The 18,030-nt window shown below is 34.2% G+C and overlaps 1 protein-coding gene and 1 pseudogene across 1 annotated transcript; both read left to right on the top strand.

Annotated features, from left to right (window-relative positions):
* The first annotated feature begins 2,375 nt into the window (after positions 1-2,375).
* Positions 2,376-8,194, top strand: LOC101977385 (protein arginine methyltransferase NDUFAF7, mitochondrial-like; annotated as a pseudogene).
* A 14-nt stretch (positions 8,195-8,208) lies between these two features.
* Positions 8,209-9,156, top strand: LOC101977108 (olfactory receptor 4A16). Its single transcript, XM_005330065.2, has one exon. The coding sequence runs from the start codon at positions 8,209-8,211 to the stop codon at positions 9,154-9,156; it is 948 nt and encodes a 315-aa protein (XP_005330122.2).
* The last annotated feature ends 8,874 nt before the right edge of the window (positions 9,157-18,030 follow it).

The raw sequence follows: 18,030 nt of genomic DNA, 5'->3' as shown, positions 1-18,030 counted from the left end.
CAATATTGAAAGAAGTTCAACTACGAGTAGAATGCTATCAACCATCAATGCATACTATGGCGATTTCATGAAGGTAAGAGTCATTCAGAATAATCTCCAGGAGGTATGCCTGCATATGTACTGCCCTGCTCACCATTTACAAAAAAAAGGGTTTAGGATTTATTTCTCCAGATAAGACTGCTGTTAGGAACCTTCGGATGTTATCCTCCTTAAGGTGTGCACAAGATGCATAAACCCAGTTTGCAAAGGACTCGTGCCCTATTACTTCTACTTCAATAATTAGGCTCCAGTGTCACTAGACTGCAACTAGGAAATGTGGTGTTGTTCTAAAAGGAAGAAGATTGTTCAATTGCAATCGCAGGAACTAGATAATGTATTTGGGTAGGAATTAGAAGAATGTGTGTGGAAATAAATTTTGTATATATTGGAATGAAGAAGGGCAAAGTATCAGGCCGCATGGGAGGATGTTTGTTAGTGTGGGGATATTGTCTCACAAGGATACGTGGTGCCCTAGGTGTGCATGATGACTGGGATGTAACGAGTGGTCCTCTAAGTGAACTCATGACTCAGCCTTTAGTAGGCCATTCCAAAGTTTAATTCTGTCAGTTACTTAGAGCTGAAAGGAATGTTTTTACACTAGTGAATTCTATGCCTGTGGGTAATTTGCTTTACTTTATTTACCAGAATAAATGTTCTGTAGTTAAGAATGAATTGACTTGAAATGACAAGGATTTGAAAGATGTTTCTTGTGCATTTGAAAAGAATGTGGACCTTTCAGTTATTGTGTGCACTGTTCTCTTATCTCATTAGATCAGTTATGTCAATGATGTTTAAAGTTAAAACATCTTTAAGAACACGTACACATATTCTTGCATTTATCAGTTGTGCTTAAGTTTTGTATTACTGCCGATTTGTCTATTTCTCCTTTTAATTCAATCAATTGAAAAATATCTTAGTTTTTGTCTGATATTTGCACAGAAACAATGTTCTTTTGGTCAGAATGTGTGCAGCTTATTCCACTATTTTACCCTTATCTTTTTATTTTGTTATTTAAGATGTTTTCCTCTTAAGGCTCTTCCCATTAAATTCTGTTTTATAGGCAGGGGAAATTTGCTTATTCATTTTTAAAGCAAAATTGGTCATGTATTTTGATATAAATCCATCATATTCTTATTTGCTTTGCATTTATTGATGTCAGGTCTGGTTAACATTCATTTGGATTTATTCCCCTTATTACCTTTTCAGTAATATCAATTTTTTTTCTTTTTTGGTGCTGGGTGCAGAGCCAGGGCTTTGCACATGCTGAACTTGTGCTCCACCACTGAGCTTCATCCCCAACCCTCCATTCTTTCCCGCATTTCCTTTTTTCTTTTTTTCCAGGTTAGAACTTTCTCCTTCTTCCTGAAGATTGTTTCACAGATCTCTCTCTATAGCATAGTTGGTTGGTGGTAAAAATCTCTTCTGTTATCATTCAATCAGGAAATTCTCTGTATTTTGCAATCATTTCTTTGGGTTTTTTAAATCAATATTTAATGCTATGTTGAGATTCATTTTCGTTTAGCATGGTGAAGATGCCGTTTCTTTTATCTTCTGTTTTTAATACTTCTTTTAAGAAATTACCAGTCTTATTCTCCAGAAAACTAGAAAAACAGTCCTAAAATTTATTGGGAAGAATAAAAGATTCACTAGAGCCCAATCAATGCTAAGCCAAAAAAGCAACTCTGGAGGCATCACAATGCCTGACTTTGAATTATAGCACAGAGCTGTAGTAACATAAACTGCTTGCTACTGGATAACAATAGAGACATAGATCACTGGTGCAGAATAGAAGACACAAAGCAAATCCACACATCTACAGTCATCTGATCCTTGACAAAGGTGCCAGAAACGTGCATTGGAGAAAAGGCAGCCTTTAAAAAAAAAATGGTGTTAGGACAACTGGTTATTCATCTGTAGAAGAATGAAACTAGAGCCTTATCTCTCACCCAGCACAAAAGTCAATTTATGGATCAAAGACCTAGGAATAGGAATTAGACAAAAAACTATGAAACTCCTGGAAGACAATGTGGGTCAAACTCCAGCTTTTAGGACACAGGCAATAACTTTTTAACAGAATCCCTAAAGCTCAGGAAATAATGCCAATCTGCACAGCAAAAGAAACAACTAGAAATGTAAAGAGAAAGCCTAGAAAATGGGAGAAAATCTTTGCTAGTTATTCTCTGACAGGGAATTAGCACCTAGAATTCATAAAGAACACAAAATATTAACACTAAAAAAACCAAATAACCCAATCAACCTAATTATCAATTAGAGAAATGAAAATCAAAACGGCACTGATATTTCTGGCCGGAGTCCAGAGTCCCGCCAGACACGAAATGGCTGTGAGGTTGTGGACAATCATTCCTTACCTTTGGAGAGGGAGATACTTCAGCTCCGGGAATGAACTGGCAGAAAACAACCAGGTGACCCGATGTTGCAGCATCTTATGTACAAATAAAATCTACTGGTCCCATCACGGTGGCCAAGTAGATGAAGGAAGTGTTGACCAACCCAGCCAAGGGACATTAGGCACACCATGACTGCTAGGAGAAAAAGGAGATTTCATTACTTCACCTGAAAGAAGTCAGATCTTTGGGGAGCTAATAGGAATATGGTTCACTAGTGAATGAATAACTGCTGGAAAAAGTGCACCTTTCTAGCTGGTGGAACTGGGGCCCAAGTCGGGGTCCCCTCACAGGAGATATTTGAGGGTGTTCAGTTTAGATCTGTGCTGAAAAACTGTGACATTTCAATACACTTGGTAGAGGTGAGCCAAAAATTAAGTGAGACTCATGCACTAACACTGACTAAAGAGAAGATCCCCTTAGAGCGAAATGCTGAACCCCTAGAACACATGAAGGGTGTTTCTAAGTCTGGGATTCCAATTTCCTGGGGCCAAGACCTACAGGATGTTTGAAAGGATACAGCTTTTCTCTGGAACATGAATTTTTTGATGTTCTTTCTGTCCATAAATTTTGGAAAACACCACAAGGATGGAGAGAAGTGTTCATTGATACTGATCCACAGGTTTCTGATAAATTGAGTTTTGTTTTGGCTCCTTGTATCACCCCTGCAGAAGTCATCATGATGAAACAAGGGATCGTGTTGAAGTATGCCCTGAAGCTGAGGTTATTATTCAGAAACTTTTTCAATGCATTGCATTAGCTGGAGGTGCTATACTGACTGCTGATTATGGTCATGATGGAATGAAGACACACCTACAGAGGATTTTGTGGCCACAAGCTTCTAGATGCCTTAACTGTCCCTGGAACAGCAAACCTTACAGCTGATGTGGATTTCCATTATTTATGCAGAATGGCATAAGAAATAGTAGCATCTTTGGGTCCAATAGGACAAGTAACATTTTTGAAAAATATGGGTATTGATGTGTGGTTGAAGGTTCTTTTAGATAAATCAGATGACCCATCAATGAGACAGCAATTACCTCAGGGATATGATATGTTAATAAATCCTAAGAAGAAGGAAGAAAGATTTAACTTTTTTTGCCTTGCTTTTTTTGCCATCAGAGACTTCATGGTGGAAGTCATCAGGTGAATGCAGAGCAGTCAAAACTCTCTGTATCGCCTGTACACAGATTTAGAATTGATCAAAAGCCTTCATTCCAATCTAAAGTGCAGAGAAATGATGGCCTTTATTTTCAAAAATTAGAACTTATTGACCTCAATAGACCCTCCAGTTCCAAGCTCCCTGCCTCTGATCCTCAGCGTTTCTGGGGCAGAAACTCAGTGAGGCTTTCCTTTGCTGAGGTGTGACTGGGTGAGGGAACTGGGACTGTTTCCTCCTTAAGCCTGATTAAATGTCACTTGATCTACCTAATTGTTTCATAATCTGGAAATCATAGTTTATTAATCATCACACTCTGGAATTTTTCTTTTCACATGACGTGTTTTTCACAGCACTGACAGTCAGCTACTCTTTCTTGGCAAGACCCAAGTCTTCTTCCTCTAGGGATTGTTCAAGGGAAGAAACCTGTTCAGGAGAGATTATCTCTTTTGAATTTGTTCCAAATATGCTAATGAACTAATCTATGTAAAGCAGCAACTATGTAAACATTCATAGACTGTGTTTGCAAACCTAAGTGGAAAGATTGATTTCTGAAACTCAGGTTCTACCCAAGTTTGTCTTCAGCTGCTGTCTGGGTCTTCGGGTGACAAATTGTTTTTGTTCTCTTCATTGCTGCCTTCAGAAGTTGGTGGGCAAACTCTTTCCCCTTGGATAAGATTATAGAAATACAGAGACATGTTTTTAATTAGAAAGAAAGGGGACTTTGACAGCTACTGTTTGAGTGACTGCAAGATTGAAGAGATTTGCTTCTAACTGTAAGAAATCTCCATTATCAGCTATTTCATGAGATTAAGTCCCCGCCTTTGTCTTGTTAGCTGCAGTATCTAATACGTAGGCACATGAATGACCCTGAATCCTCAAAGTCAAGTCCATTTTGTTTGCTTCACCATAATTGACTGATAAGAGAAAAATCACATAACTAATTTTAGTATTGTTAAATGTTTCATTCTCTTATTTGTTCTTCTAAGGAATGGGCTTGGCCAAGTTAATTTATACTAACCAGCTCAATTTTCGTGCAAACATTGAAGCTTTGTTTTTCCACAGAGAAATTTTACCAGCAAGTAAGAAAACTCATCTCCCTTTATTCAGTAAATGTTTTTGAAGAGACCCATGCATTTATTATTTATTGGTTCACGTTAACTATGTGGAATATTGAGTTAATTTATGACTTATTTGTACATAAATATAACATACTTAGATAATGTCCCCCTCCCTATTGCCCATCCCTGACCTCTTTAGTAAGTGACTTTTGAATGTCCTTATACCTTAGGCAAATACTTTCGACATTTTTATACTTCTAAGTCTGAGATAATGAGAAGTCAACATAGAGATATAACCACTTGGAAATCTATAACCACTTGTAAATATTTCTAGATTCACTCATCAGTCATATGTTAGTATAGGTTTCGTGATCACACTTGATATCTACAATCACTCTCAGTGAAAACAGCATTCATTTTTCTGGACCAAGGACAAGTCCCAAAAGGTGAGTTCATAAAACAATTGACAATGAAAGTTCCCGTGATATACTAAAATACAGCTAATGTCTTAAATATTATATATTCTTGTTTAAGGTATCTGATTTGAATGAATGCAGCTAGCCAAACACAGAAATTAATTAGAACATACAAAGTATATATTTTTAGTATTGCTTTTTCTAGGTCCATTATTTTTCCTTTTGCCAAAAAATAATGCCTGTTAATTGTCTAATAAATGAACCAATGGATTTATTACCTTTGTTTATGGAATATTTTATTCTGCATAATATGTTAACAGTAGTATAATTGCTTTTAGATACATTTGAATTTAAAATTTAAAATTACAAGTATGTCATAATGTAAAGGAACACGTTTCAATTATGTTCTAGAAGATTATATGATCTTTTATATGTGAATCTTAAATTTTTCTTGGCAAACCTGTTGGTACATATACATAGATATATACGTAGAGAAACCTATTCTCAGGGAAATACCTAATCTACTGTAACCTAGAGAGATTTAAAAAAAATTTGTAAAACTGTTTCAATGAACTAGATATATTATTTTCCTATTATGGTTTTTTGTTTTTAAAAAAATGTGTTTGTAAGGACTTTATGTCACATTTTTTTCTAGAAAAATATTAACTTAGTATTAAGTTGGAAACCTAATAATGCTATCTTATAGCTTTAATAGTATCAAATCTTTGAAACTTAAACTACAAAGCATATTTTATGTACCCTATGTAAATAATTTCCAGTAGAATATTTATTCTAGTGAAATCCAGCATTGATGATTAAGGAGAATAAAATCACAGAAAGTAAGATGTGAAAACAAGAGTTTTGGTCATGGACTACTCTGTAACCTTAAGTTTTTCAACAAGTCTGCCTTATTAGAGATTTGCCTCTAATAATAAGAAATCTCTAGTATCAGATATTTTATGAGATTAAGTCCCAGCCTTTGCCTTTTTAGCTGCAGTACTTAATAGATAGGCACATGAATGACAACTCCTGGATCAGATGAAAGCAATAATGTGACCAAGATGTGTAGGATGCTCATCAGAGCTGGCTTCTAAAGAAAACTCTTTCTGCACATGTCCTTTTCCACTTTTCCAGTACCAAGTCCATGTGAACAGAATTCTCTTGTTTGCTTCTAGTTTAAATATGTTTATTCATAGGTAAATATCACTTTTGCATATATATACATACATATGTATACACACACACACACACACATATATATATGATATTTCTTAACATATATCATTTATCCCATGTCCAAAAAGGTGTTCATGGATCATAGAAATATAATTCTTTATATCTTAGATTATACCTATCAAGTTGACTGAGATCCTGATGATTTATTCTGATCCAATGTTCACAGTGAAACATTCAAAAAGTTAATAATGGTGTCTTTATTTAGATTTTAACCACATGTCCAACAGCACTCTAAGGACTCAACATATAATAAAGAGGTAGTTGCTAAGGGAAACCCCATAACCCCATGATAAAACTGATGCAGTGGAGACACAGGGAGGTTTATTCATCTGCCCAGGGTCACATAGACATAATCGAATAAAACAGGAATTATAGTGCAACCAATGCATCTCCAAAGTTAGTGTTATTCTTCATGGTGCTTTGTTTTCTCACCAAGCAAGTCTTGGGTCCTATCTTGTACACAGTGAGAAACTCAAGAGTTATTATTTGATCACTATAGTTATCATACCCCATAACTACTGGCTGGCATCTTTCTTTCTTTTTTTTTTATTAATTACACATGACAGTACAATGATCTTGACCAATTGGCTGATATCTTTCAAACAACAGTCATAAGCTTGGAAATTGCTATTTAATGATACGATACAAAAAACAAATGTCAGCAGAAAATAACAAATTTGTGCTGTACTGATAATGTTGGAAGTAGTTGGACTGGAAAGGATTCTGGGATCATCTGGGTCAATTTCTATATTTTACAATGTGTAAGTTGAGACATATTTATAATTGCATTTAGAACATAACTGAAACTCATGCCCTCTCCCATTAAGTATAGACTTTCCCCTTGAGTATGCTGCTTCTCAGCTTATGTATACTAAATTCTATTTTTGAGCATTATCAGTCCCTAAAAATCTTTGCATATACGACCTTGCCCCACTATTCACTTCCTCTATTTTCAGTTACTATTTCCTCTTCCTTTACTGCCTATGTTACTCTAAGATTTCTGAAAATAAAATACTAGCACCTCATGTAGTAATTGATAATAGTCATTTGATCAGTTCAGTTTTAAAAATGGTGAAATTCAGGATGATGAATGGGTATGCATTAAGAATTTTGATATATGCAAAGATGAAATTGGCAGAATTATAGCTTCTGAAATGGATGACAGAGTAGATGAAATAAATGCCATAATAAGCAATGAGTTAATTACTCATGTAGCTATTTGATACACTTTAAAGTCCAGTATTTTGAAACTTAATGAGAGATTTCCGAAGACTAAACATCCTTTGAGACATGAAAGACTGATCATCTAATTAATCACAAATGCAATTGTATTGAGTCAGATATTTCAGAAGAAGTGTTAATTCTGACGCTATGTAAATATTGCTATGATAATATTGTAAAGTGACCCCCCTCAGATACTACCAACTCAAAGGACTGACTTTACATCACTTCATAGTTTTAGAATTTATTGTTACTAATAGTGAATAGGTATTTGAAAGCAAGAAACCTTTCCCTATTTATGATTGTTGACCTCTGTGCCAAGAAGGAACATATTTTCAATATGCATTTTTAAATATGTGAATGACTGTTGGGCTTTTGACTACTCTCCTCTATGGAATATCAACAAAGGTTTAGAGAAAGAACCACTAAACTTTAGGCCTCAAGAAAAATTATTAGGAGGAATAGAATTGTCTACAGAAAGTCTACTGGGTTCCTTGGAAGAGAACCTCAACAGATGCTAACTAAATGTTTATTGTATTTTCACCACTATAGAAGATAGATGAAGATATGCTCCATGACATGGCGGATTTATCAACCTGTTCACGATTTCATCGCCGTGTCTATTCTCCTGAACTCTCATCTCTGAAGCAAGCTTAAGAGTAGAAGAGTAAATGGGACAGAGTAATAACGTCACAGAATTTGTCCTCCTGGGCCTCACCCAGGATCCTGATGGACAAAATGCATTATTCACCATGTTTTTACTCATCTACATTGTGACAATGGTGGGCAATCTGCTCATTGTGGTGACTGTCATTGCCAGCCCCTCTTTGGACTCTCCAATGTATATCTTCCTTGCCTATCTGTCACTCATGGATGCTGTCTACTCCACTGCTGTCTCACCCAAGATGATTGTAGACTTACTCTATGATAAAAAGACAATTTCCTTCCCAGCATGCATGGGCCAGCTCTTCATAGAACATCTATTTGGGGGTGCTGAGGTCTTCCTTCTGGTGGTGATGGCCTATGATCGCTATGTGGCCATCTGTAAGCCACTGCACTACTTGAGCATCATGAATCGAAAGGTTTGCATCCTCCTGTTGGTGGTGGCCTGGGTGGGAGGTTTTGTACATTCTGTGGTTCAGCTTGTCTTTGTTTCCCGTCTCCCCTTCTGTGGTCCCAATGTCATTGATCACTTCATCTGTGACATGTACCCATTATTAGAACTTGCATGCACTGACACCTACTTTATAGGTCTCACCGTGGTTGCCAATGGTGGAGCAATCTGTATGGTCATTTTTATCCTTCTCCTGATCTCCTATGGGTTCATCCTAAACTCCCTTAAAACCTACAGCCTGGAAGGGAGGCGCAAAGCCCTGTCCACCTGCATCTCCCACATCACAGTGGTCATCCTCTTTTTTGTTCCCTGTATTTTCATTTATGTTAGACCTGTTTCCACCTTTCCTATTGATAAACCCATAAGTGTGGTGTTTACAGTTATCACTCCCATGTTGAATCCTCTAATATATACCTTGAGAAATGCAGAGATGAAAAATGCTATGAAAAAACTCTGGTGTAAGAGGTTAACCACAGGTAAAATAAGAATGGATCCCCCACACTGAATCCTTTAGATACTCATTCTGAAACAAGACATAGGTGATGAATTCTAACAAAAGTTGATGTGGTCAACTCAACATATTCTCCAAGAATGCTTTTTTTTTATTTATAATTATCAAAGTGTAGAATAAATTATCTTTGAGTATAGGATCAACTTTGAAGAGAATTAGGGATGATAAATAAAAGGTGTGGGTGTTGGTTCTACTATAAGTAAAAATAAGAAGCTCACCTTAAAACTTCATTTTTTCAATTTATAGTAAAATATTTTTTAAAAAGAAAAGAAACTACTTTTGAAAATTTGATATCATCCTAATTAATGAGAAAGCAATTCAGCTAGTTGATAAATTTCTGGAGCCAAAAGAATAATTCTTAAATTTTAATACTCATCATTCTATCAATATGGCACATTTCTGTACCTGCATATATGTTTTGTTTAAAGATTAATTTTATTTTGTGGTCAATGTCTATGAAATTTTAGTTTATGATATTTGGATGGAAATTTTTTTTGTTTAAGATATTAGCAGAGAATGATTTTGTCAGTGGTGATGTCAGTGATGAAAACAGATTTGAATTCTTCATTACAAGTCAGGTACTTTGTTTTATAAAAACATCTAACTCAGGTTGTAAACATTTTTGTCATTCTCTGACCTCATGATCATGTGCAGTTTTACCACTCTTCAAAGAATAGGTAAAGCTTCTTATTTTGTCTTCATAATGCTAAAGATATTATTAAAGAAACAATGCTTTGCATAAGTCCCTGTCCCCTAAAACTTGTATTCAACTTAAAAATTTATAAGCTTAAATTAATATTTTATAGTACAAGTGAAATTTTGTTTGCAATTTTGTGCAAAAGTCCAGTTTTCCTCAGTCTGCAATTATTTTGGAACATCACAAAGAAGATAGAATTGCTTTGATTGCAATTTGGATCATCATGTATGCTGTGTAAGAGTTTTCTAATTGAAAGAAATTCTTTAATGTTCCAAAGGCTGTTCATACATTTTGTTTCACAGGTAATTGTGTTTTTTTCCAAATGTTGCATTTTAAGTTGAACTCCTACCTCAGTGTATGACCGTCCTCACCAATAGTGCCTGTCCATGTGAATTGTTGGGTTCAAGACTTTGAGCTCATTGTGATTTTAGTTTGTAATCCATATTGTTACTGAAGCTGAACATATTCACATTTGGAAAACATGCATTTTTTTAATAATCTTTCATGAAATATGTATCTATGTTTTTTGTTAAATTTCCACATTGTTTTTACATTATTTTTAAATTGATGAAGCCCTTTAGGAATCCTGTGTACAAAGTCTGTATTGATTATCTATATTGTAAATTCTCCTTTTTGTATTATATTTTTATAGTATTATTTAATTTGATAAATGGGAACTTTTTAATCTTATTTTTGTTTTTATTTTAATATATTTTATTCAGTTTCAAATTGACAAATAAAATTGTATATATTTATGATATAAAGTACATTGTTTTGAACTATGTACACTTTGTGGAATGGCTCTTCAGAATTTAAGCTAATTTACATATGCATTTTCTCATATAACTAGCATTTTTGTGGTGAGAACACTTACAGTCTACTCTTTCAGCTGTTTTCAGTAACAGATTTTTTTTCTATTATTAACTATGGTCACCATGTTGTATAATAGGTCTCTTGAGTTTATATTTCTCTTGTGTGATTGAAAATATCTATCCCTTGACCAGCATCTACCCATCTCCCTTAGTCTAGGCTCTGGTAACCACTATTCTGCTATTTCTGAGTTCAGGCTTTTAGATTCTACATATAAACACAAATTCACAGTGTTTGTATTTGTACACCTGACTTATTTAACTTAATATAATGTCCTGCAGGCTCATCTATGTGACCCGGTATGAAAGAATGTCCTTGTTTTACGACTGACTATTATTCCCTTGTGCATTTACCACCTTTTCTTTATCCACACATTTATCCACTGATGGACACTTGGCTTGATTGCATATTTTTTTTCTATTGTCAATAATGCTGCAGTGAAAATAAATATGCAGATGTCTCTTAGAGGTACTGATTTCATGCACTGTAGGTACAGACCGAGGAGTGGTATTGCTGGATCTGTGATGATTTAATTTTTAATTTTTGAGGAAACTCCACGCTGTTTATTTTTCCTTACAATATAAAGTCTTACAGACAGTGTGTAGTGCAAGCTTTCCGTTTACTCACATCCCCAGCAACACCTGCCTTTCATAGTTTTGATAATAGTCAGTCTATAACTGTGAGGTTGTCTCTCCTTATGGTTTCAATTTTCATTTTTGTGGTGATTAATGACTTTGACTCTTTTCCCATAAATCTGCTGGTCTTGATAAATGATTATTCAGATTCTTTACCCATCTTAAAATCAGGTTGTTTATTTTCTTACCATTAATACTGTCATTATCAATTTTCTTTTGTCCTAAAAACATTTATAACACATTTCTAAAAAAATCCTCCCGTGTTCACTGTATCTAATGTTTAATATTTATGCATTTCTATACTACCTTCTTCAGATTTGATTGCTACTATGCCAATATCCTTTTATTTTAGTCCATATAGACAGAATTTGATTAAACTCCCATCACTCACTACTCTTAATAAAACAATGCATTCTAACATTATTATTAGAATTTCATAAGGTTGCATAAATCTTCCAGGATTTTTGGCTATAATATCTTTAATATATAATTAATTTGGAAAAGAATTGACATCTTAATCACATTGAATCATTCTATTTGGAAACATGAACTGTCTCTCTGTCTATTTATATAGGGCTTTGAGATTCTTCAGTAATTCTTTTTATTTGTTTTCATCATATAAGTCTTTCACTTTTTTGATTGACTTTATACTTTGTAATTTGGGTTGCTCTAACTTAAGATATCCTTTCCACATTTTACGTTCTACATTACTGTGACTTGTATTCAAGAAAATTTAAACTCGAATTCAGTCACTTTTTTCACCTCTCTTACAAAATAGAACAGCTTTCCAGTTGACTCTTTTGAATTTGCTAGATTAAAAAATAATACCATTTTAGCCCAGCATGGTGACACAAGCCTATAATCCCAGAAGCTCAGGAGGCTGAATCAGGTGGTGTGCGTGTTCAAATCCAGCCTCAGAAAAAGCAAGGTGCTAAGCAACTCAGTGAGACCCTATCTCTAAATAAAATACAAAATAGGGCTGAGGATGTAGCTCAGTGGCCAAGTGCCCCTGAGTCCAATCCCTGGTACTCTCTGACCCCCCCGAAAAATGATACCATCTTAAATGCTGATTCTTCTTTCCAGTATTTTTGTCACACATCTCTTTATTACATCATTATAATGGCTAGTATAGGAAAACAGGAATCCATAACTGCAAAGCTCTAATTCCCATCTCAGTTGGTCCCTTTGCTTCATCACATTTCTCGTTCCCACCTGCATGCTTGTGAGGAATTATCTGAGAGTTAACACATTTTCTTTTAAAGGTGAAAATGTGGATTATATGGCTATGCATACATAAGGCTGACCTCAGGCAGAACTTTGCTCATTATAGTCATCCAAGGGTGATCCTCAAAGGGAGCAGTGATGGGAATATTCATGGTTAAATCTAGGATGATGTTTGAATTTAGTCACTATGTTTGCACAGTTTATTTTACTTTAGAATTGCCATTTAGTAGTGATTTAGTTTGCCTAACAATTTGAGAAGTGTCACCCATTTTGTGTGTGTGTGTGTGTGTGTGGAATGTGTTTCAAATTTGATACTTTCTTTCTTATGAGGTTAAAGTTATACATATTTGACAAGCATGCTACATCATGGCTGATCTTTGCCTGCCTCTAATTACTGGTTGAATTAAGTTCAGCCTAATTACTGTGAGCTAGATATCTCTGAGGCCATTTGTATTGCAAAATTCCTATAATATTGGCCTTTAATGTGTCTAAATTCATATGAATCTCTCCTTTTGTATACTCCAGTTTTATTACAGGTGTTATTTTCCCGCACATACCAATAAATCATATGCACCTGAATCTCTACAAGAAACAATTGCTTTGGAGAATGCAATTTACAAATTTTTGTAAAAGTTTTCTTTGCTTTTTAGTTCCTTGGAAGAGGTCATAAGTTGAATTGTTTTATTTTCATTTTCTGGTTTCTTATTACTACTGCTTTGTTGGAGTTACAGTCATTTTTGTCTTGGCTTCAGTTTGAGGTCCTTAAGCATGATTTCTATATGGATAGAGCATGGGAGGAATAGACAAACTCTAGATAGGGCAGAGGGGTTGGAGAGGAAGGGAGGGGCCATAGGGTAATTAATGATGGTGGAATGTGATGATCATTATTATCCAAAGCACATGTATGAAGACACAAATTGGTGTGAATATACTATCTATACAACCAGAGATATGAAAAATTCTGCTCTCTATATGTAATAATAATTGTGATACATTCTGCTGTCATATATAAATAAAAAATAATAATAATTTAAAAAGAAAAAAAAAGAGTTGAGAGCTCTGGGTGTCCCAGACAACATCTAGTTCACAAGTGTCCTCTCTTATTTATTCATTTTTTATGTAGTAAAAATTTTAAATAAGGAAATAAGAATGAGAATGTCTTTATACTTTAGTATTCTTCTTTCTTTCCTCAGAACCCCCATTTTCTCATTTCCTTCTTTTCCTTTGCCATCAAGTCTCCCAAGACTGCTTTTCCATTCTGCTCATTCTCATCTTCCTCAGAAGCAATGTCTATTTGAGAATGACATGTCAAAGAGAAACTTGCTCTTTGCTCTTAGATTACTATTTTTTTTATTAACTTTCCTAAAGTTAACATCCAGGAGAGGCCTCTGAAAATATACAATATATTGGAAGACTCATGTGAAAAGTATCCATTCTCTGGGGCACACTTCCTCGGTGAATTTAATTTGAAACAAGTGACCTTGGGGACCATTTGAACATCTCAGGTAAGCATTTTGGTATTCATTGTTTATTAAGTGCCTAGTCAAATCTTTCCTTACCTGGGAGAAAAAAAAAATCTCTTTGGGTATTAATGTTACTGTCAAGATGGAAAATAAAGGCCACAATAATTGCAAACATGAGCCATATTAACACTGTTGTGTTGATGCTTTCAAAATATGCAAAAAAATTCTATGTTTTAGATTCTCTAGTATTGTGCACTATTGACTAAAAAAAATAGGTTTGTTCAATTTGGTCAGCAAACATAGCAATTAAATTTTTTATTTATATTCTCAATTGCAACTCTCAAATTTGATGATCCATTAAGCACATTGACTGATTATTCTTGAAGTCAAGTCTGGATGAATATATAATTTAAACTGTAAAATGCTTTTGAGAGTACATGCAGACTACAGGAGTTAGGTTTCTGTGTGACAAAGCATTTATAGCAGTCACCTCTGTATTGGCATGGTAGCAGTCCGGACTTACTGTCATCAGACTCAGCCATCATCTTTTAGGACCAAAGGTAAAAGCTGCAGAAGCGTGTCTTTGGAGCCAGTGATCAAAGAGGTAACATAATTATGAAAGCTCATCACTAATATTATCAATAGGGCAACACAGGCTTATTTGAATGAGTTGCATAACTTTCTTAAGAAGCATATTTTATAATTTACTTCAAAAGTTTTATGCCAAAACCAAGAAAAGAGTGGATGCATTGTTTTTCATTTCATAAAATGTTGCTAGAATAAGTACAATGGCAATAGTTTGCTCCATGTTTTGCATTAGAGATATTTTAAATACATACAAAAATAAAGAAAACACATGGTACAATATAATAGTATAGCATGACACAAATTTATTATCTTTATATTTTGTAATATAAAACATATAATATACATTTTATATAATTTAGAGAATATAATAAATTACTTGTTTTTATAAATTGTCACTTGAATATGGCATAAAATATTATTCCATTGTAGGTATATGCTATGATTTGTTTATTCATTTATTAGTTGATGGACATCTGAGTGGTTTCCACCTTTAGGCTAATGTAAAAAATGTTGGTATGAACATCAGCATATAAATGCTTTTTCTGGTCTTTATTTGCTATTTCTTTTAGGTATATGCTCCTAACTAACATCTAGATACGTATACTCCATAATATCATATGAATTGAATATCAAAACTTACATTTTGAAGTATAAATTAATAACCTTTCATTGTAAAATGTGAAACCTTGTGTTCAGAGAATTTAATTTATGAACCCACATTTACTCTTTCAAAGGATGTTGGAGTGGGAATAGAAGTTATGAATGTTGTGCAAAATCTATGGAATCTTAAATAAATTGCCTTTTTTCCTATGTTTCAATTTTATGGACATTTTCTCATGTCTAGAGTCCTAAAAACGTAGTGAATGCAACTGGGCATATGACATTATGCACCCCATTAACCCTCTCATTTAAAAGATTCCTGAATTTAAATTTAGTTTCAATGATGAATTTCAAAAATAGTTATGTGTATGGAGAAAGAAAACAATGGATTTTCCTACAGTTGTGTGATTGGTAAAGGAGAGACACTTTCCCTACCTGTATACAATGTACATAATCAATCAATCCATTCTCCAGGAAAGTAACCATCTCCACTGGGTTACTTAGGAGAGAGGAATTTGGGGAAAATTCATACAATTTTAAAAAGATGTGGCTTTAATTAAAAACTATATGAGGGAAACAAATAATACTAAATAATATCTTAAACTTACTATGTTCTCTATTTACCAGACATTTTGCTGAGCTCTTACCTGCATTATTTTATCCTTAAAATTTTGCTACATGTTAGATGCTCTTACAATTTTCATTCTGCAGACAATGATGAGTAATTTATCCAAAGTTCACCATTGGAAAACAAATTCTGAGGCTCAAATTCCAAACCAGAATTTAGAATCTGATATCTAAAAATCCACACTAGTGCAGGCAGCCCAGCCCAGCCATGAAAAATAACTAGGCAAATCAAAACAAAACTGGCAAACACTTTGTATGTATGAGACAGGAAGCCCTACCCCTTGGTTATTACTTTCCTCTATTGGTTCTAAAAGTCCATTCAACTGCATGCAGGTTTTATAAACAGCAATTTAATTTTCTATGAAGAAATCAACTAGGAAAAAAATGTGGTATTTCTTTAAAAACCATTTGTTTCAATGATATCTAATGAGCTGATTTGATTTTTATTAGGACCTGAAATTTTAGCTATATCATTTCTATTATTGTTCAGTCTTTGGAAAAAGCTATTGTTTATGACAAGTTTTATCATTACAAAGTATAGAATTTTGTGACATTAAGAAAAATCAGTGATTTTAACAGTCCATATTAATAATGACCTTAAGAATATTTTTTAATACTGAAATATTTATGGAGCAGTTACAATGCTATATATAAAAAAGTTTTGTAAGGATTTGTCAGGTCAACAGGAGAGAACTTTCTACCAGAAGTCATCCCTAAATTCTCACAATCTCCTGTTAATGGTCTTTACTTTCCATTATAAATGAAGATATAGAATCATAACTGTGAATGAACATAGTTCGATTTGTACATATGGAGCATCAGAAGACACAAGGTGGAACTTTTTCTATAGGCATTTGGTCTTTTTTGTTGACACCTAAGTTCAAAACCTGAGTTTTCATTTTTCTTTGGCTTGTAAGTATGAAGATTTCCAGAAACAAGTGCTGATATTAATGATCCCTTTAGGGCCACCTCCTTATTGCTAGCCCAGGAGATGTAAGACATCTCTATTCTGAATTCATTAGGTTCACTGTTCCCCAACAAACTTCTTATAAATTTTGAAGCATATTCCTTTCATTCAGGTTATGCTCTTTGTTGGTCTATCTGCTTGTACTCAGTTATCTCTTATTCTTGATGCCCACAATTTTACTCTCCCTCAGATGCTTAAGTGTAGCTTTGCTTGCCCTGAAACGGAAAAGATAGAATATTTCCCTGACTTTCACAAATGACCACTGAAAAGGAGCATATTAAAAATAATCCTGCCAACAAGAAATTGCACATATTATACATAAGACTAGCCCAGGATTAGGACCGATAGGTCTGATACAGTATTTCTTTTCCTCAAGTAAGAATGAAAGTCTTTAATTCAGCATGAACTCAGATAGCCAAGAACTACTAATATAAACAAAATACTTACTGAAATGATGACTTATAAGATTACCATTAAACAGGGACGAGAGGTGGGAGGGAATGAGAGAGAGAAGGGGAATTGCACAGAAGATGGAAGGAGACCCTAATTGTTATACAAAATTACATATAAGATGGTGTGAGGGGGAAGAAAAAAAAGAGAGAGAGAGAAATGTGTTACAGTAGATGAGGTAGAGAGAGGTGATGGGAGGGGAGGGGAGGGAAGGGGAGATAGGAAGGGCAGCAGAATACAAAAGACTCTAGTATGGCAGTATGTATAAATGTGGCTGTATAACCAATGTGATCCTGCAATCTGTACACGTGGAAAAATAAGAATTCATACCCCATTTGAATCAAATGTATGATATGTCAAGATCATTGTAATGTTTTGAGCAACTAATAAAAAAAAGAAAATACATGTTGGCAAGAAAAAAAATCTTTAAAGTAGGCTAAGTCAACTTGATTAATATAAAAATGATCTACTAGAAAATATGTGACCATGTTATTTCAGACAAAGCTGTCAATGATGAACATTCAGAAACTCATACATGTAAAAATACCACAGCATTTCCAATAAAGAATAAAGGTAGTAAACAATTTTCCCATGATGTCTTAACTAAAATCAACAAATATTTTCATGCTATTAGTATAAAGTTCTTTCTACTCTCCCATGATTCTGCTTTAAATCTTTGACTTCTGAATTGATTCATCAAATGTAAACAAATATGAAAAGTAGGGAAAATGTCTGTGCATCGTCCAT

This window comes from Ictidomys tridecemlineatus, chromosome 4 (assembly GCF_052094955.1).
Source record: "Ictidomys tridecemlineatus isolate mIctTri1 chromosome 4, mIctTri1.hap1, whole genome shotgun sequence".
NCBI classification, from domain to species: domain Eukaryota; kingdom Metazoa; phylum Chordata; class Mammalia; order Rodentia; family Sciuridae; genus Ictidomys; species Ictidomys tridecemlineatus.
Note: the sequence above shows the minus strand (reverse complement) of the source record. Positions and strands in the feature narration are given on the sequence as shown.

Excerpts from the sequence above, each read along its gene's own strand:
- LOC101977108 (XM_005330065.2), top strand. The coding sequence starts at position 8,209 with ATGGGACAGAGTAATAACGTCACAGAATTTGTCCTCCTGGGCCTCACC.